The sequence below is a fragment of the Belonocnema kinseyi genome, chromosome 7 (genome assembly GCF_010883055.1).
Source record: "Belonocnema kinseyi isolate 2016_QV_RU_SX_M_011 chromosome 7, B_treatae_v1, whole genome shotgun sequence".
Taxonomy (NCBI): Eukaryota; Metazoa; Arthropoda; class Insecta; order Hymenoptera; family Cynipidae; genus Belonocnema; species Belonocnema kinseyi.
Genome location: NC_046663.1, coordinates 25,736,750 through 25,762,119, shown reverse-complemented (window position 1 = coordinate 25,762,119; position 25,370 = coordinate 25,736,750). Strand labels below are relative to the sequence as shown.

The window sequence follows — 25,370 nt, the reverse complement described above, 5'->3', positions numbered from 1 at the left end:
TTTGAATTTGATTTTTATTCAATTTAATTTACTTAAACTATAATTTGTCTGATTTGGATTAGAGATAATTTCACCCCCCCCCCCTGCTCTCCTTTATAAAATTGCGTTTTTTAATCAGATAAAAGTTACATATTTTACTGAGGCCTTCAGAAAGATTGAATTATTGTGTGATATCATTAAAAAATTAAAGGACTGTATCCCTCAAAAATAGTTTGTACTTTCATGTAGAAAAAATTATATTTTTCTTAACAAAATATTTTTCTTGGATAAACAATTTTGGCATTTTGTCTTTCATAGTCATTTTTTCAAAAGACAATTTAAACATACCTTTAACAATTTTAATCATTTTTAAGCATATTTAAACAATGATAAAAAACATTAGAACAAACTTTCTATTTTAATAGATAAGCAAAATAATGTTCCAAAGCCAAATTTAAATGTAAACAAGATTTTTGAAGGATATAATGATCCTTGGTATGTAAGCTTGACATATTCAAATTCCTGATTCAGTTACAGATATTCTCAGATTAGTTCAAGGTTTTCGTGACCGTGTAATAAGACGTACATCGAAGCCAATGATGGGCACATAGTTAAAGATGTCGAATCAATTGTAACACAACATTCCGATATTAGAATAAAAAGATTTCAATAAGAAGGTTTTATACTTGTCAATAAGCTTTGTTATGGTTTGCAAAAGATTCATAAAGATGGCTATCCTTTGAGAATAATTATTTCAACCATCAATACTTCGACTAAATTTTTTTAACAGAACTTAACTTGATTCTCAAATACTCTATCACAACTTCAAAATACAAAACTGAATATAGCCGGGAATTCGAAAAAATTATTATTCAAAAAACAGTTCTGGATGACTGTGTAATGATTTCTTTTGATGATGTTGCAATGTTGCCGAGTATACTCTTTAAATTAGTTGAAAAGGCCATTTTAAATAGATCGGGCAATATTAAAACACGTGCTGAATTATGTCATGAAGATTTTATCAAAGGGATAGTTTTTATTATAAAATCAACCTGTTTTAAATTTAAAAGATCTTTCCATTATCAAAAGTTTGGTACTCCCATAGGTTGAGTCATTTCTCCTACTTTAGCGGAAATAGTTGTGAAAGATTTGGAGGTCTTGGCTTTCAAGAAGTTAATCCAAAAATTTAATTTACCTAACAAATAGAGAAAAATAATTAAGTCTGTTTTTTAGTTATAGAATTAATTAAAGGTCCGGATGGTAATAATATTACCAACTGGTAAAGGAAAGGTACAGATTCAAGTGGAACTGTTGATTTCTTTTCTGCTCATCCCATGCTTTATTTAACAAAAGAAATTACTGATTTTAATCTTACATTTAATTTTTCTTTTTACGGCACGGAAGAAGAAGATATATTAAGTCAAGAAAATTTCTCTATGAATACAGACGATACAATATTTTTCTCAAATAATCAAGATAACTTATACGCTATGACAACAACAAAACAGTAAAAACCGTCCACAAAGTGCATAAGAACTTCTTATCGCAGCTGTATTTGTTTTTCATATAACTGCAGCTAACTCTCTGTTTGGCAAATAGTGTCCACGCTTATCTCAATTTGTCGGGATAAGGTGCGTTAAGAAATAATAACCATGTTCCATATTTTCTGAAGGATCAATAAAACTTAGAGTATTATGGCTCTTCAACAGTAGTTCTCGCAGTAATGTCAAAGTTAACACTGTTATTCGCAGTTTTGGCAGTGACATATGTCCATGGCATCAGCGATAATTGGTGGAGGGATGTAATTTTGTACCAAGTTTACCCTCGGAGTTTTAAGGACAGTGATGGAGATGGTATAGGGGACCTTATTGGAATCACAACTAAATTGGAACATATAAAGGATATTGGAGCCGATGTTGTGTGGCTTTCACCTATTTATATAAGTCCCCAGGCAGACTTTGGCTACGACGTTACAAATTTCACAGATGTAAATCCCGAATATGGCACTTTAGCGGACTTTACAAAATTCATCACTAAAGCTAAGTATCTAGGTTTGAGAGTCATCTTGGATTTTGTTCCTAATCATTCTTCTCTACAGCATCCTTGGTTTAAGCAGAGTGTTAAGAAAGTCAAACCTTATGATAGTTTCTATATTTGGCGAGATGCCAAAATAGTAAACGGGGTTAGAGAACCACCCAACAATTGGCTAAGTGCTTTCACAGGGTCAGCATGGGAGTGGAATGAAGAACGTGGTCAGTACTTTCTCCACCAATTTTTGGTTGATCAACCTGACTTAAATTATCGCAATCCGTTCTTGAACTTAGCTATGAAAGATGCTTTAAAATTTTGGTTGGACAGAGGAGTGGATGGATTTCGAATTGATGCAATTAATTTTGCGTTTGAAGATAAGCTTTTTAGAGATGATCCAAACTCCAACATCTCTGGGATACCGAAAGATGACTATGATTCCCTAATTCATACATATTCAAGAGATCAAAATGAGACCTATGGATTAATCGCAAATTGGAGAAAGTTTATGGATAATTATTCGAAAAAGTACAAGATAGATTCTAAACTGTTGTTAAGTGAGGCTTATACTACATTGTCTTTGACAATTAAATACTATGATGCAGGTGCAAATGCCTTCAATTTTATGTTCATTACCCCATTAAACAAAACATCCTCAGCATCGGATTTCAAAAGAACGATTGATGAATGGCTTAACAATTTACCCAAACACAATGTGTCTAATTGGGTTGTTGGAAACCATGATCAACCTCGTGTTGCTTCTAGATATGGGGTCAGGAGAGCAGATATGATAACAATGCTTGCTATGATTCTTCCCGGAATTGCCGTTGTGTATAATGGTGACGAAATTGGAATGACTAATCGGAATTTTACATGGGAAGAAACTGTAGATATAGCTGGGTGTAATGCTGGTCCTGAAAGATACCACATAAAATCTAGAGATCCGGAAAGGATACCTTTCCAGTGGGACAATACAACGAGCGCAGGGTTTTCCACGAATAAGACTACATGGTTACCGGTTCATGAAAACTATATTACTGTAAATTTGGCTGCTCAGAAGGAAGCTAAGATTTCACACTATCAAGTGTTTAAAGCTTTGTCAACTTTAAAGAAGAAACATCCTGTTCTTAGAAATGGAACAGAGGAAGTTATTTTGATTTCAGAACATGTGCTTGGAGTTGTAAGGAGATTGGAAGGTTCTTCTCCAGTGTCACTTCTTATTAATTTTTCGGAAAGGGATGCTGTTATTGATGCTGAAACCAATTTGAATATTCCAAGAGAGTTAATTGTCTACGTATCAAGTGTTGATTCCAATATCGATGCTGGTACACAAGTTGATACATCGGCTATGAAACTTCCTGGATATGCATCTGTTATGCTTGCATCACAATCTCAAGTTTCGGAATTATTGTATTATTTTTGAATTAGAAATTGTGAAAGAAGCCTAAAAGATTTTGTGAGATAATTTGAAGTTTTAATCTGGACTTTATAGACTTTTAACAGATATCTATAAACATGATTTTAATATTATCATCGTTTAACCAATTTGTTCAAGAAAGCTGTAGATCGACAAAAAAGAAATTTAATATTAGGTGATATGTGAATAAACCGTTATTCAAAAAAATATTTTCTCGCTTTGCTAATATTTTTTATTTGAGCTAATATGATTTTATCTTTGAAAATCAATAAGTTCCTAATCATGCTTTATTTCCTATCATAAAATATTCGTTTTTTTAGTATCGATGTTTAATTAATATTTTAATTAGTGTGCATAAATAATAAAAATGTTTAGAATAAAAATAAAAACTGAAATTAGAAAAATGCGTTTAGAAAAATGATTAGATTTTATGACAAATTTTTTTGTTTTCAAGATCTCGTCTACCAACAGTTTCGTAGGCATTCTATGTTAAGGATAAAATTATTTTAAAATGAGAAACTATAGAGTCATATTTCAAATATATTTTACAAAATTCTGAATTATTCTTAGAATGTATAATAACTGATTCCAGACTCTTCAAGAACATTGAAGAATATTCTATTCTACAAAATTGCATAGCAGTTCAGAATTATTCAGATAATTCAGGACTATTCCAGATTGAGTCAGAAAGTTCCAAAACATTTCAGATTATGTATGTATGTATGTATGTATGTATGTATGTTTTATGTATGTATGCATATATGTATGTATGTATGTATGTATGCATGTATGTATGTATGTATGTATGTATGTATGTATGTATATATGTCGGTAATCACGATTACTTTTGACCAAATTGATCTATTAGATTAGCCTTTGGCACATTCTTTTAGTGTCAAAAAAGGAAGGTAAAATTCAATAGCCAGTTATGTTTGATAAAAATTCAAAAAGTGAGCGCATTTAAAAAATTGTTAAGACCAGTTATTTCAAGATTAAAAAATTCACTGTATGGTTATTCGTAGTACTTGAAAATATGAAAATTTTCTCCTTATGAACTTTTTCAATAAAAAAAAATTACAAGAGTTATACCGCTTGCAAAATTTAAAAAAAAAAAAACGAAAATGAAAATTTTCAGCAAAATAACGCACGATATGACAAAAAGTTAAGATAAGAAATCTGTTATTTTTTGAAGGGCCTACAAAATTATTGTAGCAACTTTTCAACATTTTTCGGAAAATTGAAACATCAAATTTTTATGGCACAAAACACAATTAGAATTTCCATTTATCGGTCAAACTCTGCAAGAACGATAAAAGATAATTATATAAAAATTTACACCTAAAAAAGATCTGGAAATTTTTTATTATTCAATTGTTGATGGGATTGTTCATCCAAAAAAGATTCATACATTTGTTATTAAACATTTTTTGACAGAATGCGTAGTTTTTGTTTTAGTCGTTAAAAATAACATTGACAATAAAAACATCAAATCTTTGGAAAAATGATGTAAGGTACAAAAACACCTTAATGAAAAAAAGTGTGTATTTCAAAAAGATCTAAAAATTTGTAATCAACTTTTTATATAAGAATACATTCAAAATGAAAAAAAATTTTTTGATGAACGACACAAGCTGTAATATCATTTTAACCAATAAAATGTTTCTCCTAAATCATATCTCAAATTTTGTTTCGAGCCACTCTACGCTAGCATTCGTATTTTTGGTGTAAATATTTTTTAAAAAAATTCAAAATAAACAGATTAAATTTACAGAAACACAGCATAAACTGCATTAAAAAGTTTAATAGCAAAATGGATTTTTTTATGATGCGCACTAAACAAATTTTTAAAACAACCTAATTAAAATACGTATGTTTCCATAACAAATACATATTATAGATTAGAATAATATAAATTTAATAGAAGTATACATTTTTCATGGTAGATGAGGATAAAAATTAGTGCAAAATAAGGCGCAAATACTAAATTAATCATAAAGTAAAATTTGTTTATTATTTTGAAATATCTAAATAAGCAGTACCAGTCCAGGTGCAGAAATAAATAAATATACATTTGATGAAATAGTGTTCAATAGAGTGTAGAAAAGTTTACATTTTAGAAAAAATCGAGTACAATGCATGAGATACGTGATGAGAATGTGTTCTTTAGAGCCGAAGGAGCTTTAACAAAAGAGAATTCACAATCATTAACTTATAGTTGTCGATCTGTTCATCTTTAATTTTACCATAAAAGGTCTGCACACAATTCTGAGAGAAATATAAAAACCGAGCGCGAATCGCGAGATGAATATATTATCGAGCGCTAAGAGCGAGAACCAACAGATGCGCGCCCTAGGCTCGCTTAAACGTGCGAGCGACGCGAGCCGCGTGCGATGAGAATGTGCCCTCCAAGTAATTTACAGGGAATTTTTTTATTTTGGAAAAATTCGTCTCAAACATTTCCAAACGCGCTCACTTTTTGAATTATTATCTAAAATGGCTAGCTAACGATCTTGACCTTCGATTTAAAACACTAAAAGATTATAACCAAATGCCAATCCAATCTATCAATTCTTTCAAAATTTATCGTGCTAACAAACTAAAAATCTACAGACACATAGACAGACAAACAGACAGGCACATTCTTAAAAACCTGATTTTTGGATTCAAGGGACCTGAAAACGTGGATATTTGACAAAACCTGGGAGGGAGGAATGCAAGTTTACACAAATATAATGCCTCCTCTGATAAGAATGTAATAAATACTATATGGAGATAAATACTTTAAGCATTTTGTAACAGTTAAAGCTGATTAGTTAGCTAATTAGACCATCGGAGGCCTTAGAAGTCATTTGTTTTTCATATTTTATGTTCTATTTCAAGACGAAAAATAAAGTCTTGCTGGCGGCAACGTCGCATGTCTTGGCTATGTCTTCTTTAGAAGTAATTGAAGAATTAGCCTAGTTGAATTGTAGTTTTGTCATGTTTCTAATGATTATTGTTTAACCTTATCTTTACGAAAGAGCACCACTTGTACACAAAAATGTCAATTTGAAGAAGAAACAGAATTTCATCATACTAATCACTAAAATATCACAAGTTCAGAAACAGCTGAAAATATAAGTACAATTTACGATAAACATCCAACAACTGAATAGGATCACATATTACTGAGCAAACCAGAAACCTGCGTTTCGGATGCCAAGAGAATAGATGCAGAACCAGGAAGCTTTAATGCATAAGTATCAACTTTACTTCATTTTTCAATGTTTGAATCAACACTCGCAGTATAAACAACAAGTTCCTTAGGAATGTTCAATCACGTGTTGGCATCTACAACCTCATAATCCACTCCCATATTAATTAGCAGCGCTAAGGGCGGAGACCCGTCCAGTCTTCGCACCACTCCCAGAATATCCTTCGTGATACGCGAAACTTTGACTGATCCTTTCTTCAGTACAGAGAGCTTTCTTTTCATCCTTATTATCGATTTAAAAACTTGCACTTGTAGCACTTGTAGTATCATCCCACTGGATAGGAGTCCTCTCAGGATCACTTGATACAAGATAGTAGTTGTCTGGGCCCAAATTACAGCCAGCTACATCCACAGTTTCCTCCCAAGTCATATCTCTATCAAGACTACCGTGATGCCGGGAAGAGTCATAGCCAACATAGCCAACATATCTGATTTCGTAATACCAAATCTCGAACCCGAGCGATGATTCTCATGATTATCTGTGACCCAAATAGACACGTTAGCTTCTAGAACATTATTAGGTAAATTATCAATAAACTTTTTGAAATCAATAGCTGTTGATGATGCACCCAGATAGTTAAGTAACAGAAAGTTGAAAGCATTTGATCCTACTTCAAAGTACTTTTGTATGGTAGATGGGGTCCCGGATGTTTCGACTATTAATAATTTAGTATCTTCATTATGTTTTTTTGCATGATCATCCAAAAGGGCTCTCCAGCCTTGAGCGACACCATAGATCTCTTCTTGATCTTTGGTATAGATATGATTTAGATAGAGGTATTCATCTTCTGGAACATTAGAAGTGTTGCTTTTTGGTTCATCGTGTAATTGTTCATCCTCGAACAAATCGAGAATTACATCGACACGAAATCCGTCCACTCCTCTATCCATCCAGAATGTCAGGGCGTCCTTCAAGGCTTGCACTAAATCTTTATTACGGAAGTTCAAATCTGGTTGACCAGGTGCAAACTGATGATAGTAATACTGACCTATTTCTTCATTCCATGTCCATGCTGATCCTTTAAAAACACTTAACCAGTTGTTGGGAGGTTGCCTGACTCCATCTACTGTTGTACCATTTTTCCAGATGTAGAATTCATCGTAAGGTTTAATCTTTTTAATACTATTCTTGAACCATGGATGTTGATCAGAACTATGATTTGGAACAAAGTCTAGAAGAACTTTCAAGTCTAGGAAATTTGCTTGACTTACGAGGTTTGAGAAATCGGATAGAGTACCATATTGGCGATCGACGTCTGTATTGCATTCGCCAAGGCCGTGCCAGGGACACTTGAAAATCAAATATGCTTAAATGACTTCAATTCTATAGATTCAAAAATTTCATGGCCCACTTGCTCACCAGGCATAACTTTTCCGGATTTTTATCTTGTGGGTTATTTAAAAAACGTTGTTTTTTAGCAGCCGCCAACAACATGAGAAGATATGATGGAATGCATACAAACAGCTTGTGCAGCCATTCCACGTATTGTTTTGTTTTCTACTATAACACATTTCCTGGAGAAACTCGATTTTTGCATTGAAGTTAACGGTGGTCACACACACTCAATGGATCGTTGTGAGATTAAGTTTGAGAGGCAAGGGGACTCACTGTAAACCAGCACGGGAAAAGTAACATAATCCTATTACGTCCACGTCGTTCTTCCTTCCCATGACACGCCCTTGACGAATCCAACATTTCGTACGTAAAATTTTCCGTCCTTTCTAAATTCGTGTTCAAAACCAGGGGTTTCCATTACAAAAAAGTAACTTTGACCTTCAAGCGAACTTGAAAATCGCCTTCTAGGTCAAAGTCTTTGCTACCAATACATGCTCCCTATTGTCTCCTATAACTTTAATCGGAATTTTTTTTCGGTATCTGACGTATACTCTGAGATGTTGCTCGCTTTGTCGTTTTCGCCTATTTGACCTTCATCTGACCTTGAAACAACCTTAACCAATATAACATCTTATAGGTAAAATTTTTCGCTCTTTTCAAATTCGGGGTCAAGATTAGGGGTTTCCATAAGAAAAAAATTATTCTGACCTTTAAATAACCCTCACAGCAATAGGATATACCGGGATATCCCATTTGATCCCATTTATCTCTCAGGTTGTACCAAGGATATCCCAGGGATAACACACCGGATATCCCGCAAAGAGGAAATTTGGATATCACAGAAATAACCCCAGGGCATCCAAAATATCCCTGGGACGTTTTCTGGATATTCAAATGTCCCGAGTAGGATATAAATTGATTTTATATATCCTACTTGGGACATTTAAATATCCGAGAAACTTTTCAGGGATATCCTGGGGTTATCCATGGGATATCCAAATTTCCACCTTGTGGGATATCCTACGCGTTATCCCTGGGATATCCTTGGGACAACCTGGGAGATGAATGGGATCAAATGGTATATCCCGCTAAATCCTATTGCCGTGAGGGAACCTTCGAAATTGTTGTCAAGGTCATTGGTACCAATGCATGTCCCCCTTTGTCTCCTTTGTATGAAACATTGTTTTGTAACTGACGTGTTTATTTGGTACTTTCCGAGATAGATTAAAATGGTGCAACATGTATGTATTTTAGAATAAGGATATGAATTTATTTCAAAACGAGTTAAAAAAATGTGTGATTAAACAAGATTTAAAATAAATTCAAAAATACTTTTCTATCTTTTGAAACATTTTAGAGAAATCAATATATACTTTAAGAAATTTAATAGATTTGATAGCATTTCGAAAAATTGCCGAAGATTTTGAAAGATTTAACAAACTTTAAGGAATTCAAGAATATTATTTATATTTTAATATCACTTGAAAGTCTTGAAACTTATTTGAATTCTACTGAAATTCATTAAAAATTCTTTAAATTTATTTAAAATCTCTTTACTTAATTAGAAATATTTTGCACTATTTTAAATATTTTGAAATTCATTTATAAACGTCGAAAAAATACTAAATATATTGATCTTTTCTAGTTTAAAATTGAACTATTTTGTTAAGATTTAATCTTTTTTAAAGAAAATTAATGTTCTTGGTCCAAAATTGATCCTTTTTGGTTCAAAATTCAACACTTTCGTATAAAATTAAACTATTTGGTTCAAAATAAAAGGTACATTAAGCTAGCACCTAAACAATCGAACTTTTGAATTTTTCATAGCTCGGAATTTCGGGCTATTTTTGGACTGCAATTAAAATTTTTGGGCTTCTTTACTTTTATCGAAAAATTAATTTTCTTGTGGAGGTGCCAGCTTACATTAACCATCCACTTCTTTAAATCAGTAAATAATGAGAATTCAATTACACCAGAATTTTGGGCTTTTTTTGGGCTCATGAAATCCGTAAAAAAAAATTCCTTAAACCAACCCTTAACTTCCAAAATCAAACCCCTTCAAAAAATTAAAAATTTTTATTAATTTATTAACGGGGTATTTTTAAGCTTTCTTTGGGCTCCCAGAAAATACCCACTTCTATTTTTGGGCTCCAACCCTTACAGTAAAAAATTAACCCCTTTGTAACACGCAGATATGAAATTGTCAAAAAATAACTTTTATTGCATTTTATAGCTTGATTAGAGTCTCTGATTTTTGGGCTCCTTGAAAATACCCACTTCGATATTTGGGCTTCAACCCTTAACGTCAAAAATCAACCCCTCTCCGCCACGTAGATACTACTTCGTCAAAAAATCAATTTTTCTAGAATTTTTCAATGGAAATAGAGTCTCTGATTTTTGGGCTAATTGAAAATACATGCTACGATTTTTGGGCTTTAACCCGTAACGTGAAAAATCAACCCCTCTCTATCAAATATATACAACTTTGTCAAAAATGAATTTTTGTAGAATTTTTTAATGGATAAAGAGTCTCTGATTTTTGGGCCCCTGGAAAATACACGCTGCGATTTTTGGGCTTCAACCCTTAACGTCAAAAATGAACCCCTCTCTGCCACGTAGATACAAATTTTTCTAAAAATAAATTTTTCTAGAATTTTTCAATGGAAATAGAGTCTCTGATTTTTGGGCTAATCGAAAATACATGCAACGATTTTTGGGCTTCAACCCGTAACGTCAAAAATCAACCTCTCTCTGCCACGTAGATACAAATTTGTCAAAATATAATTTTTTTCGCATTTTACAGTGGAAATAGAGTCTATGACTTTTGGGCTCCTGGAAGATACCGACTACGAATATTAGGCTCCAACCCTTAACGTCAAAAAAACAACCCCTCCCTACCTCATTGATACGTCTTTGTCCAAAAAAAATCTTTTTGAAAATTTTACAACAGGAATAGAGTTGATGGTTTTTGGGCTCCTGGAAAATACCGACTACGATTCTTGGGCTCTAATCCTCAACGACAAAAATCAATCTCTTTCTACCATGTAGATACGACTTTGTCAAAAAGTAAGCATTTTGAGAATTTTGCAGCTTTAATAAGATCTCTGATTTTTTATTCGAAATCGTCTTGTAATATTAATTATTATCTACTTGTTAATCCTTATTTTATAATTTAATCTTAAAGTCTTTATCATTTGTACTCATTAATTATTATCTACTTGTTAATCCTTATTTTATAATCTAATCTTAAAGTCTTTATCATTTGTACTCATTAATTATTATCTACTTGTTAATCCTTATTTTATAATCTAATCTTAAAGTCTTTATCATTTATACTCACATTTTGTCAACTAAAAGGGTTTTTAATCTGAAATTGTCGATTTCAAACGCTGATAATTTTCATTTTTCACGTATCCAAAGCTAAATTTCAAAATTCTTTGACAATGAAAAATGCACGCTCTAAAATTAAAATCCAAAATGGAATGTTTGTAAGCAAAATATGTAAACATTATAAAAAGTGGATGATATAGCTGAAAAATATAAAAATTAGATTTATTATTCAGAAAACTGTTGAATCAAATTTGGAAATTTCTTTTCCCAATATTTCTAAAATTTTCGCCAAACAATAAATTTACTGCTATTTCCCGGATTTTCCCTGTCCCGTAGAGTTTCCGGTCATTTTTCGGTTTCTCGGTTAGAGACCCAGGTGTATTAAGCAATACTTGAACAGACCCTTGACCGGCCGAGCGTCCACTTTAAAATTTTTACGATTTTCGACTCTTCAAGAGATGGAGCCCAAAAATCATAGATTTTATTTCCATTGAAAAATTCTACAAAATTTTTTTTTTACAAAGTTGTATCTACGTGGTAGAGAGGGGATGATTTTTGATGTTAAGGGTTTAAGCTCCAAAATTCTAGCGGGTATTTTCAAGGAGCCCAAAAATCAGACACTTTATTTTTATTAAAAATTCTACAAAAATTTATTTTTTGACAAATTGGTATCTACGTGGTAGATAGGGGTTGATTTTTGACGTTAAGGGTAAAAGCTTAAAAATCGTAGCGGGTATTTTTGAAGAGCCCACAAATCAGAGACTTTATTCCCATTGAAAAATTCTACAAAAATTTATTTTTTTACAAAGTTGTATCTTCGTGGTAGAGAGGAGTTGATTTGTGACGTTAAAGGTTGAAGCCCAAAAATCATAGAAGGTATTTTTAAGGAGACCAAAAATCAGAGACTCTATTTCCATCGTAAAATTCTGAAAATAGTTATTTTGAAAAAGTTGTAGCTACGTGGCAGAGAGGGGTTCATTTTTGACGTTAAGGGTTGAATCCCAAAAATCTTGGCGGGTATTTTTGAGAAACCTCAAAATCAGTGGCTCTATTTTCTTTTAAAAATGCTAGAAAAATTTACTTTTTGACAAAATTGTATCTAAGTGGGTTGATTTTTGATGTTAAGGGTTGAAGCATAAAATTCGTAGTGGAAATTTTCAAGGAGCCCAAAAATCAGAGACTCTGTTCAAGCTATAAAATTTAATAAAATTTATTTTTTGACAATTTCATATCTGCGTGTTACAAAGGGGTTAATTTTTTACTGTACAGGTTGAAGCCCAAAATGGAAGTGAGTATTTTCTGGGAGCCGAATAAGAGCCCAAAAATATCCCGTTAATTAATTACTGAAAATTTTCAATTTTTTGCAGGGGGTTTTTTTTGCGACCTAATTTCTTATTTGCAAACTGACTGTTAAATTCAATGACGTCAGAGATTTAACTGGCTGAAAAGGAGAAGCGGGAGATTTCTCCGCCCAAAACAGAGCTTATAAGAACGCTCGCACAACAGAAAAACGCCAAATTTTGCATCTCCGAAACCGCAAATTTAATACTAAATCTGCGACACTTGATAGTGTATAATTGAGTTTTTTTGGACTTAGGAACTTTGTATTGTGTTTGAATTTAGTTCATTCATTTGAATTGTTGTTTAATAATAAGCCACTGTAAATAAGATCAATTGTTAAACGCGAAACGGGACGCCGCAATATAAACAATTATAAACAATTGTGACTTGTGACTTCTGAGACAGTGATGGTGGAAATGCATCTTTAATAAATTGTGAATCATCAACTGTTAAATTTATTAATTTTATTTCAAATAAGTTCCTTTAAATGGTTTTCGTTTCAAAGAATCAAGGGCAATAGCGATCCCGTTCAGATGTCCAATCAGAGAGCAGTGAATTGTCGATAGAAAATCTAGGCGAAATATGAGCATTACAGGAACCAAGTAGGATCGGGTTAGGTTAGACAAGAATCTGTCAAGTTTTCTCTTGTCGGCGTGAATATTGTCTCATTAACATCGAACTCAAAATGCCAAAAGCAAAATGTTCATTGCGAGTTCAAAAGCCCAGAATTGTTAGTGAGATTTCTTATATCCGCAATGAAGACGAAGATAAACTTCCGAAATGATTTTACCTCCGATTAATTCGAAACTTCCTATACATACGTATTTGGACAAACTGATCACAAATATAACCGCGAAAATACCCAAAAATGTTATTTGCAAGGTCAAAACCACAAAAAACAAAAAATTTAATGTTTTTCCGTTCATTTCAGTCCATATTAAAAATTTGCAAAAACTTTTGAATAAAAGTTATAGATCATTCAATAACACATATTTAATGCTAGATATGTTTATACCCTATGACTGACAGTTTTTAAGAAAATATAAGATTAATATGACAAATTACAGAAATACTGCAAAATGTTTAGCATTTGGACTTAAGGGCATATGATACTTAGAGTTTCCCCGGCTTTTCTCCACAACAATCAAAATGTTTGAAAACTGAATTCAGAGATGCTATAAAATATCATAAAGGACGTCCCCAGATTCTTTTTTAAGGGATAATAACAAAAAAAATTTATTGTACTAAATAAAAATTGTATGCATATGCACTATTTTGAGGTTACGTCGTTTTTCATCTCTGCCTTTCCGATAATTTGAAAATTATTGATGAAATAAACTTTTTTGATTGGCTGCAAACAAGGTGTTCCGGGAGATTAGTTACTATGTTTATTAGTAAGTTCAAAGTTTCCGGCCAAAAATTTTGTGTAGTTTGGAAGCTACGCTCGGGTGAATTGTAACACACATAACCTCAAAATATGCACGCACGTTGTTAACAATATCAAAAAAATGTTGATAAAAGAACACAAAAAAAAGTGTGCATGGACGTCCGTTAGGGTGTTCGCTATCATTTCCTAAATTTTGAAGGCAAAATACTTCTTATCCTAGGAAAAAAAACCGGGGGAATCTAACACTGAAAAAATTAATACTATTTCCTAAGCGCTTTGCAAATTAATCACATTTTGCTGAATTAAAATTTTTTAAATTAACCTACAAAAAAAGTGTGTGGCGACGTCTGTTAGCATGTTCGCTATCATTTCCCAAATTTTTAAGACGAAATATTTATTAATTTAGAAAAAAAGCCGGGGGAACCTAAAACTGGTAAAATCGACAATTTTTTAAGTATCACATGCCCTTAAATTGTAGGAAAAAGTTATTAAAATTATACAATAATAACAACAATATGCATTTTTAAAAGATCTAATAATTTTTACCTGTATCTGGTAAATTGAGCAAATTTAGAGGAAATATTTTCACCACTAATATAACTCCCATAATTTAATTTTGAGGGTAAATTTTTGTAAATTTTCATAATTTAATATTGACTTTTAAATTTTATAATTTTCTATTTTATAACTTTATGTTTTTACATGCTCATCCTAATGAGAAAGTATTGGTTTATGTGAAAAATGACTTTCCGGATTCCACCAAGTATCGACGTTTTGAGACACCCTGAGACAGAAAAAATTGTTTTTACGTCGGGTTCTGCCTGTCGTCGTTGTAGTCTTTAAACACAGTAATCTTTGAAAAAATTATTCGATTGGATTTCCCTTTGGCACACTTTATAAGGGCATGAAAAAAAATGTCGGGTTCGTTAGCCAGCTTCTTTTGAAAAACTTTTACAAGATTATCTAAACAACTTTTTGAGTTTCGAATAAAAAGAAATAGAAACTTCAAATTATGATCGCACAAAAAATAGTGAATTATTACATTCTCATCCTAATGAGAAGGTATTGATTTTATGGGCAAAATGACTTTCGCGGATTCAATCAAATTTCGACGTTTTGAGACCCCCTGACTAAGAAAAATTTGTTAATGGTTCTTCGGCAAAATCCACTAGACATAAGTTTCATTTAATCGAAAACCAATTTAACTAATACCCATTTTCCATATTTTTTATATACCCGAATTTTCATTTTATCCACATTTCATTCCTCCAATTTGTCACTAACCAGAATTTTAATTAGTCAGAATTATTATAGGGCCTAATTTTGAGATCACCTAATTTCTCCTCGCCAGAACATTTATTTATCATAATTTCCATTTAGTCTAATTTCTATTCCTGCAAATTTTTATATGACATCATTTTAATTCTTTTGAATAACTACATAACCTATTTTTTTGCACAAATAGATAATTATCGTAATTATTATCTACAATAACTTTAATGAAACTGAATGTCATTTATCATAAATGCCACCTTACATAATTTTCACTTCTTCTAATTTCAATATAATCTAAGTTTCATTTTTCGAATCACAATTTGTTATATTTTTCATTCATCCTAATTTTTGTTTAACCTCATTTTCGTTGCTCCAAATAATTATTCTCCCTAATTTTTATTCAGGCAAATTTCTATTTGTCCTTTTCATCATTTGCTCGAACTTCCACATGGCCTAATTTCTATTTCTCCGAATTATCATTTGCCGTAAGTTTTATTTTTACTATTTTCCATTTAACCTTATATTGATCTATCCAAACTTTCACGCGCCACATTCTGAAAGTAACAGAAGTTCCATGTGCTCTACTGAACTTCCGTTCAATTTTGAAGTCGTGGTTTCCCATCTAGACGTATTTAGGCTGGTCCGTACGTCACGTGAAGATGGCGCTGTGCAACGCCTCCTGGGGTACGGTCACCAAATTAGAGTAAGCGCTAAATTCAAATAAGCAATCTGTGCAAATATAGTAAACGGTATGAAAATCATTGTGTAGGGCGAAATTTCTTCATATTTAGAATTTATTTCCCTTTCAGAAACTAAAAGTTGGAACCAATATATAAATTTAAACAAAAGTCCCCCAAACACCGAAACATTCGCCAGGCTAAAGACACCCAAACACTTATTTGCAAATATTAGTGACAATTCGACGCATAACTGCATAGAAAAAAAATACCAGAAGGTAAGTTCAAACTGTATCATAAAAACATTTTTTATTTTAATTTTATCATGTACCCAATACTATGTATCCCTGGAAAGAGAAGAAAATGGGTTTTAATTGTTCTGCAGATAAGTAAACAAAGTCAAATTAGTAATTTATAATTACATTTTAAGTTTGGGTAATTCCATAAAGAAGCAGCATTATTAAAAATGAATGGTAAAATCGAGGAAAATATTCCCATTTTTTTATGTAACAATTTTTGAAACAGAACTTGGAACATTCTTTACAAATGTGTTTGGTACATTTGAATTCACAAAGTTTTATTTGATACGTACAAAAAAGTTCCATTTTATAAAAAATATGTTTCTTAAAAAAAATTGTGTAATACAAACTTATGAAAGGTATTTCTACAGAATTGTCGAAGGAATAAACAAAGTCCTTTAACACTAGGATTAAATAATAATTGCAACTTTTGCGTAACGAAACAGCCAAAGTATGAAAACCTGAATAACTATTTTTTAAATTATAATTCTATCTGAAATATTATTTCTAAAGTTCGCCTGAAGTTTCTATTCAAAAATTGTTACAATTAACAATGCGAATGTTTACCTTGATTTTATATAACATTTTGAATAATGCCCTTTCTTTATGAAGTTACCCGAACTTAAAATGTACCTATAAATTACTGTTTTATATTTGTATCTTGAAGGGAAATGAATTCAAAATATGAAAAACTTTGGCCTTACACAATAATTTTCGTGAGGGATACTGTATTTGCAGAGGCTTCTTATTTGAATTTGGCGCGTACTCTGATTTGGAAACCGTGCCCCAGGAAGTGTTGCATAGCGCCATCTTCACCTGAAATACCAACCAGACTAAGTACATCTAGATGGGAAACCACGACTGCAAAACTGAACAGAAGTTTGGTAGGACAAATGGAACTTCTCTTACTTGCAGATTATGACGCCTGAAAGTTCGGATAGATCGATATTAGGTTAAATGGAAATTACGAGAAATAAAACTTATGCAAATAATAATTAGAAGAAATATAAATTAGGCCACGTGAAAGTTCGAACAAATGGTAATTATGACAAATAGAAGTTTGCCTAAATAAAAACTAAGGTAATGATTATTTGGAGCAACGAAAATTAGGTTAAACGAAAATTAGGACAAATGAAAATTATAGCAAAAAAAATTAGAAAAAATTAAAATTAGATTATATTCAAATTAGAAGAAATGAAGATTATGTGAGGTGGCATTAAAAATAGAAATTAGACTAAATGCAAAGTATGATAAATAAATGTTCTGGCAAAGAGAAATCAGGTGATCTAAATGTTAGCCGCATAATAATTTGGACTAATTAAAATTCTGGTTAGTGACAAATTGGAGGAATGAAAAGTAGATAAAATTACAATTCGGGTAAATAAAAAATATGGAAAATGGGTATTAGTTAAATTGATTTTCGATTAAATGAAACTTATGTCTAGTGGAGTTTGGGGAAATACAATAATTAGGAATAGGTGGAAGGACTAGGTCTTTCAATGACTTGTGAAAATTTTGTTTTGTATTACAACAAACAGTTTATTGCAAAGCATAAAAGAAAACCCTGGAATTGCAAATATTCTAATATTATCCACCCCATCACCCCTCACATGCTGCCCTGGAAAAAGTGAAAGAGATTATTTAAAATGTATTTTTATCTAATTTTATAATTTTGAAGATCTAATTTTTGTAATTTTTTTTAAAATTCAGAATGCCTTTAGAATAGTTATAGAATATGTTTGATAGCTAGTAAAAATTTAAATTCAAATTTCCCTATATACCAGAAAAATAGATATTATTATATTATATTATTTTAACTATTTTAAAATGTTGAAATGCATATAACTTTTTTCATTTTTATCGAAATAGAAAAAAATTAACTTTGTGTTCAAATCAGATAAGTCAAACGTCAACGCTGATGCTTTATCTCAAAAGCCTTTCGGACAACCAGACACTTTAACCGCAGCAGATATTATTTGCTGAACAATTGTTTTTATAGATAAAAATTCATTCACGCGACTGACAATATAACGATTCGATTGTAGGTTCAAAATTTTCCTATTGGCTGCATTTTTTTTTATTGAAAATTATTTATTTTGTTAAAAATTAATTTTTTTAATTTAGCCATTTCTTTAAGAAATGCATATTTTTGTAGAAAATTAATATTGCTGTTTAATAATTATACTTTTTAGATATTTTTTTTAGAGTCAACATTTTTTTTACTAAAAATTTAACTATTTAGTTTCTTTCTTTAGAATCCACATTTTTTCATGAAAATTTAACTATTTTGTTCGAAATCCACATGTGTTGTTAAAATATCGTGTTCTTTTGGTGGAAATTTTATCTTCCTGGTTGAAACTTGATCTTTTAGGTTAAAAAATAATTTATTTTGATACAAATTCAACAATTTTGTTGATAATTCATTATTTCAACAAAAAATTAATTTTTCCAGCTAAAAACTAAAGTTCTTTATTTAGATTATTCTTTGAAATTTCATATTTTTTATGAGTAAATTTATTTTCTTTGTTACAAATTCATCTGGCTAAATTTGAATTTAACTTTATATCTACAAACTTATTTTTTTGGTAAGGAGTCTATTTCTTTGGTTAAAATTTAAATAATTTGTTAAAAAACTTCTTTGTTTTTGCAGTTAAAAATTAACATTCCGACTTAAATTATAACTATTTATTCTTAGTTGAAAATCTATTTTCGTCAGTTATAAGTTTATGAATTTTGTAGAAATTTCATCTTTTTGGATAAAAACCCGTGCAGAAATTGCCAAATGTTTGCCTTATTTCCGATTTGGGCCAGATCGGGCACACAATTTTGTGTTTGTTAAATTTGGCCCCGCCTGGACCCCGACTTAACAGCCAAGCTTGCCAGTAGATGGCGCTCCATTAATTTCGGGGACTAAAGTGGGTTGAGTCCAAATCGCCCAAGTTTCAACGTAAAAAATGCCAAAAGTGAGCACAAGACGAATGCGTAGGTATAGTATACTTCAAAATATTCGTGAAATACGTGTTGAAGACTATAATAAGTAAATTTATTAAGAATGTTAAGATGAAACCTAACCTCGAAATGAGGTTACTTATTTATTAGAAAAGTAGCAAAAGTAATATTTCATTTGTTAAATGTGAAAATGAATTAGATCAACAATGACGTCATAAACATATTTATTTTCACTATTTTTAGGTGATTTGATACTTTCCACAATTGGGTTCAATATAGAAATTAAAAGCAACTTCAACTTAGCAATTAAAACCAAAAATATATTGCAAAATACTTAAATGGTTTAACATACACAAATGCTGGCTTTTATGTTGCGTCGTTTGACTTTTTCCGTTTGCTGGAAAAAAAGTGTCTGACATACTCCAATTTTTTCATATCGCGATCTGTTAGATAATCTCATATTTATATTCTTAAATTGTAGATAAGGAGGTGATATATTCGATTTTAATATTATTTTATTTAAGAATCCCTTTTAAATAAGAATAAAATAAATAAATTAATATGGGCCCGATCGGGGCCAGGAATGGTTATCTCTGGTCGCAGCGCTTAGGCCCCGATCTGGCATCGCGTTTGATTTCGAGTCTGGCCCTATGTAGATAGCCTGATTTGGGCAAAATTCTGCCCGATCTGGCCCCGATCAGATCCAAATTGGAATTTCTGTACGGAAATAATTAATTGTTTTGGTTTAAACTTCATTAATTTGGTTGAAAATCAGTTTTATTTCTTTTCATAAAGCTTTTTTTGTAAACTTGAAATGTAACTATTCTATTTTTGATTAAAGATCTATATTTTTAAATTGAAAATACATTTATTTTGTCTGAAACTAGTAATTTATTGTTGAAACATTTACATTTGCGTGTTGAACCTCAAAGTTGTTACGAAATATTTCATGTTTACCTTTTTTTAAATTCATTTCTGAAGCTAAAAATCCTTCTGTGATAATCCGTTGTTAGTCAAAAATAATTAGTCTGCTCGATTTAAAATTAATTTATTTGACGAAAAATTTTAGTATTTTTTTGATGTACTTTAAAAAATATTCTTTTTGATTGAAAGTTTCTTGGTTAAAAATTTATCTTTTGTTTTGGAAATTCATTTATGTATTTATGCACAGTTAATTATTTTTAAGGTTTCGCATATAATTAGATTCTGTAACGGTACGTGTTTTTCAAACTTTTTAATGACTTTATTTGAATAATTTATTTATTTTGTGGTATATTTTTTCAGTGTAATTGAATTCGCACTTTAATTTATCCGTTGGTTTGAAAATTTAACTACTTAGTTAACAATTGTTTCTTTTATTTGTTTAGAAACACCTTTTAATTGTTAAGTTTATCTTTTATACTTGAAGCATCACTCATTTATCGAAAATGTAACATTTTGGTCTTTAGGGTCAAAATATCGCAAATTTCTCACTTTTAAATTTATGGTTCTTTTTTTATATATAAATTTTCAGCCAAAAAAATGAATCTTCAACCAGAAATACGGTTTTTGAAGGGAGAGGTTCAGTGTTCAATCAAGTAGTTTAATTTGCAATCAAAACATGTGAATTAAAAAAAAATTGAATAGTCAAATTATCACTAAAAAGATTAGTTTTTAATTTAAAAAATATTTCTCAACCAAAAAATTAATTTTACCAACAAAAAAATGATTTTTTACCTGAACTGATGCCCTGAACAGAATTTTTAATAAAGTAGTTTAATCTTTTAACTAAAGTGGCAAAGCAATCTGAAAGATTTTGTTTAAAAAACCACAAAGATTAGTTAACCACAAAGATATCTATAAACATTATTAAATTGTTTAAACAACTTTTTTGTTAACTTTAATTCATTATTATTTCACTAATAAGTGAAAAGGGACAGAAGGGTAAAACTTTTCGAAAAAACCGCAACTATCAGACAGTGCTATAGATGAAGATAGTCATTAACGGCGATAATTTTTTTAAACAATTATTTTTGCTAAATAGAATCTATTATATGTCAGGCCTAATGAAAAATAGACAAACAGTTGAGAATTTTAGGAAAAACCGCAACATTCTACCGATTGAGCAAGGAGAATATTATTAACAATCAACAATAACAATCAATTGCTTAAACAATCGCTATTATTAGCATTGATGAACTATCGCTTTGCTCAAGTCAAAAAAATTGACAAAAAGTGGACATCTTTTTAAAAAACCGCATCTTTCATACTCCATTCTGTAAGAAAATTGCTAAAAACAATAATAAATAGTTTAAACAATTTATGTAAACCTCTAATTATCAGTATAAATTAGTCTTTTGTGTGCTAGAAACAATCTACATTAAAAAAAACCGCAAAAAAAAGTCATAATCAGCACCAAAAACTCGCGAAACTCATTTTTTCACGTATAGGGTTTTTTGGGGCCCTATAAAACAAGGTTATGGTGTTAATATTTGGAAAATGATACTTCATTTGTATTCTATGTCTAATTTTAAAGAAGAATGTTGACCCAGTGGGCACAGAATTTGGCGATGTATTTACGACATCGTTACGACATCTTTACGACATCTTTACGACAACCTACGTCGATGTAGTTTTGGCGTCTTTGCAATATTGTAAAGTGATCGTCAGACCATACGACTTAATCACGATATCGTAAAGACACCTTTGCGACATGGACATAGGATGTCGTAAAGTTGTCGTGAAGATGTCGCCAGACTTTATTCCCATTGGGGAGTTTCAACTCGATCGAGATAATATTGAGGATTCTGAAAAAGTTCAACAAAAACGTATTTTTATGATGGGAAATACGTGTTAAACTTCGTGGGTCTTGTGGCACCTTTAAATGTAATTTTTGTTTCAAAACAAAAAAATGCTTTTATTTTTGTGTTGATTCGAACAAATTTCTGGTATGTCCCCATAAAAATAAAATAATAACAATTTTCCAATGCATTTTTGGACCATCCTACTCTTTTGTTTACGTGCAGACACGCTGAATTGAAGTCCAAGGTCAGAACCAAAAACGTACTTTAATTGAAATTCTACTGTCTTTTTCACAATATCTGCTACTATTGACACTATTTTGAATTCCTCAAAAAATCTCGAGGTCTGCCATTTAACCTTAACGTTTTCCAAGATTTTCCGGTTTTCCTAGTTATTGTTTATAATTATTGGAAACTTGGTAAAACCTAATTATCATTGTTTAGCAAATGACACCAGGAAATCCGTGATTCATAAGAAGAATGTATCATTCCAGGTACCTAAGTTGTCCCGCTTTTTATGATGAATAGTCAAAATTATGCAGAATTGATTGGCAAAAAGCGGGAAAATAGAATGGGTTATTTAGTCACCCCTTCCTTGCTTGCACATCCAGACATTATAAATTCGAAATGAATTCCCAGTTCTTCAGAAAAGATTTAATTAAAATTTTTTTTAACAATGCTAATTTTTCTCACGATTTGCGCTTTTAGCGCATTTTCTTGTTTGGTGATGTGTCAACCCAAGCTCCCCGAGTAAGTACTATCACTTTAAATATTTGTACATATTTTACAACTTCAATTATTTTGTTATATTTCTCTGTCGAAAACTATATTTCATTCGAGAATTAATTCAATATTTACAGGGTTGCTACAAATTTCTAATTTCGAAATTTACATAATTTCTCGGTCTTTCATATCAGAAATTTTTTATTTTACCTGGTTGTTATAAATTTTTATAATGCGGAAGTTTTTCTACTCTAAGTTTATTTTTTGGACTTTTTGAGACAACAGCAACACAGATCTGTATAAAGGTTCATACGAAAAGTACGTAATATGATTTGAAACGGGGAATTGAAACCCAGTGGGCACAAAATTTGGCGAAGTCTTTACGACATCGTTACGACATATTTACGACAACTTTACGACATACTATGTCCATGTCCTTTCGGTTTCTTTGCGATATCGTAAAGACATCGTCAGATCATACGACTTGTTTACGATATCGTAAAGACACCTTAATGACATGAACATTGGAGGTCGTAAAGTTGTCGTAAAGATGTCGTAATGACGTCGCAAAGACGTCGCTAAACTTTGGGCCTACTGGGAAAGATCTTACAAAATAATTTTTTTTTTCCTAAAGGGTCAAAATATCTCAAGTGTGCCAATTTTAAATCGATAGTTCTATTTTCAATCAACTTATACAGTTTATAATTATTTTTTTATATCAAAATAACTCCCCTAAAATATTTTCGCAACACATTTTTTTATTAATTTTTTTTATTAACAATTACAGTCCTTAATAAGTTTTTTTTCAAAAATGGATTACTCGCGAACGGTTAATCGAAATTGAATAATTGAGTTATGAACATTTTTGTTACGAAGTATACGTTACGTTAAAAAAGTGTTCGGTAGTAAAAAACTTTTTTTTATTCTTTAAATATACGTTTGTTTTAAACAAGTGAAAATGGATTGACCTCAAATCGCTGGTCGAGCACTTTCGGACGCGATAGTTTAATCTTCAACGAAGTATAGTGGAATTTTCAACCAAGAAGATTAATTTTCTACAAAAAAAAGTATTTTTTTAAATCGGTTCAAAAATTCAACCTGGTAGTTGAATTTTTAACCAAAAAAGATGAATTTTCAATAAGATAATGTAGTTGTTGCTTTTTATATTAAAAATCGCCATTATTTTTAATACTAATAACTACATTTTTAAATTAAAAATTTATCTTTTTTGGTTTGAAATTTAACTACTATGTTGAATGTTTGAAACAGTTTGTTGAAAAATACTTTTTTGGTAGAAAATTAATCTTCCTGATTGAAAATTTCACAAACTTTGTTGAAAATCAAATTATTTTATTAAAAATTCAGTTTTTGTGTTAAACCTTCATTAGTTCAGGTGAGAACTCATCTTTTTGTTCGGAAAATTAATTTTTTGGTGCAAAATTATTTTTTATATTAAAAACATCTTTTTAATGATAATTTGACTATTTAATTTTTTTTTTAATTCACATGTTTTGATTGCAAATTAAACTACTTGATTGAATACTTAACCACTCTCTTGAAAAACAATATTTTTGGTTGAAGATTCATTTCTTTGGTAGAAAATTTATCTATACTCGATTGAAAATTAAACCACCTTATTCTTTTTTGGTAGAAAATTAATCTTCTTGATTGAAAATTCTCCTTTTTGATAAAAAAATAGTTGCACCTGGTAGTAAGTTGAACCGTTTGATTAAAAATGCATTTTTTAATGAAAATTTATTATTTCAGTTTAAGATTAATTTCATATTGTACTTAATATGATACCCGCAATAATTTCATTCGAAATAATTTAGTACCCAATTATTCCCATATTTCTAGGCTTAAATTTGATCCACTTTATTGAAAAATTCTTTTTTTTTCTTAAATGATGCTTCATTTTTTTCAATTTTAAATTAATCTATTTTGTGGAAAGTAAACTATTTTGATAATATTAATTTTTAAATTAATATTTTCAACTGGAAACTTAAATTAAACCATTCAAATTTTGGCGGAAAAGTTTAATTAATTTTGAATTTTGTTAAAACAAACAATTGTCCGAACAAAAAAAAAAGTTTTTTTACTATTCAACGATTTTTTAGCGTAAAGCATACTTCGTAAAATAAATTTTCATAACTCAATTATTTAATTTCGATAAACCGTTCGCGAGTGATACATTTTTGAAAAAAATGGAAAAATTCAGGTGTATTCCTCGGCTGATTACAAGAACTTTTTATTCTTGACAAATTTTCTGAAAAGCGCATAGTTTTTCAATAAAAAATTTCCAACGACTCCGTAACCTTTATTGCACTCTGACATCAAACCACACCTTCACCGCATTGTCATCCTGGGAATTTTCGAGTACACCCAGCAAAAAAAAAAAAATTCCAAGAAGTAAAGCCTCAAAAATTGCAACAAACCCATTCCGAATCGGAATGGGATTCCGATGAAAATGATGAACGTATCATCATACCTAATTCAGATTACTCTGGCTCTGATGGAGATGATTCATCAGATGACGAAAATTCGGGATCGGAATTTCCCAGACCGAATGTATCATATAGATCTGTTTTCCATAACT

At 30.8% G+C, this 25,370-nt stretch overlaps 2 protein-coding genes across 2 annotated transcripts in view; one reads left to right on the top strand and one right to left on the bottom strand.

The window, feature by feature from the left end:
- The first annotated feature begins 1,702 nt into the window (after positions 1–1,702).
- On the top strand, positions 1,703–3,551 carry LOC117176379 (alpha-glucosidase-like). Its single transcript, XM_033366623.1, has one exon. It carries the CDS (start codon positions 1,703–1,705, stop codon positions 3,428–3,430), a length of 1,728 nt encoding a protein of 575 aa, XP_033222514.1. The 3' UTR covers positions 3,431–3,551.
- A 3,492-nt stretch (positions 3,552–7,043) lies between these two features.
- Positions 7,044–25,370, bottom strand: part of LOC117176378 (maltase 1-like) — a 30,549-nt gene continuing 12,222 nt past the window's right edge. The window contains exon 2 of the mRNA XM_033366622.1: positions 7,044–7,967. Within this exon, the coding sequence (XP_033222513.1) occupies positions 7,044–7,967 (924 nt within the window). The remainder of the gene's footprint in view (positions 7,968–25,370) is intronic.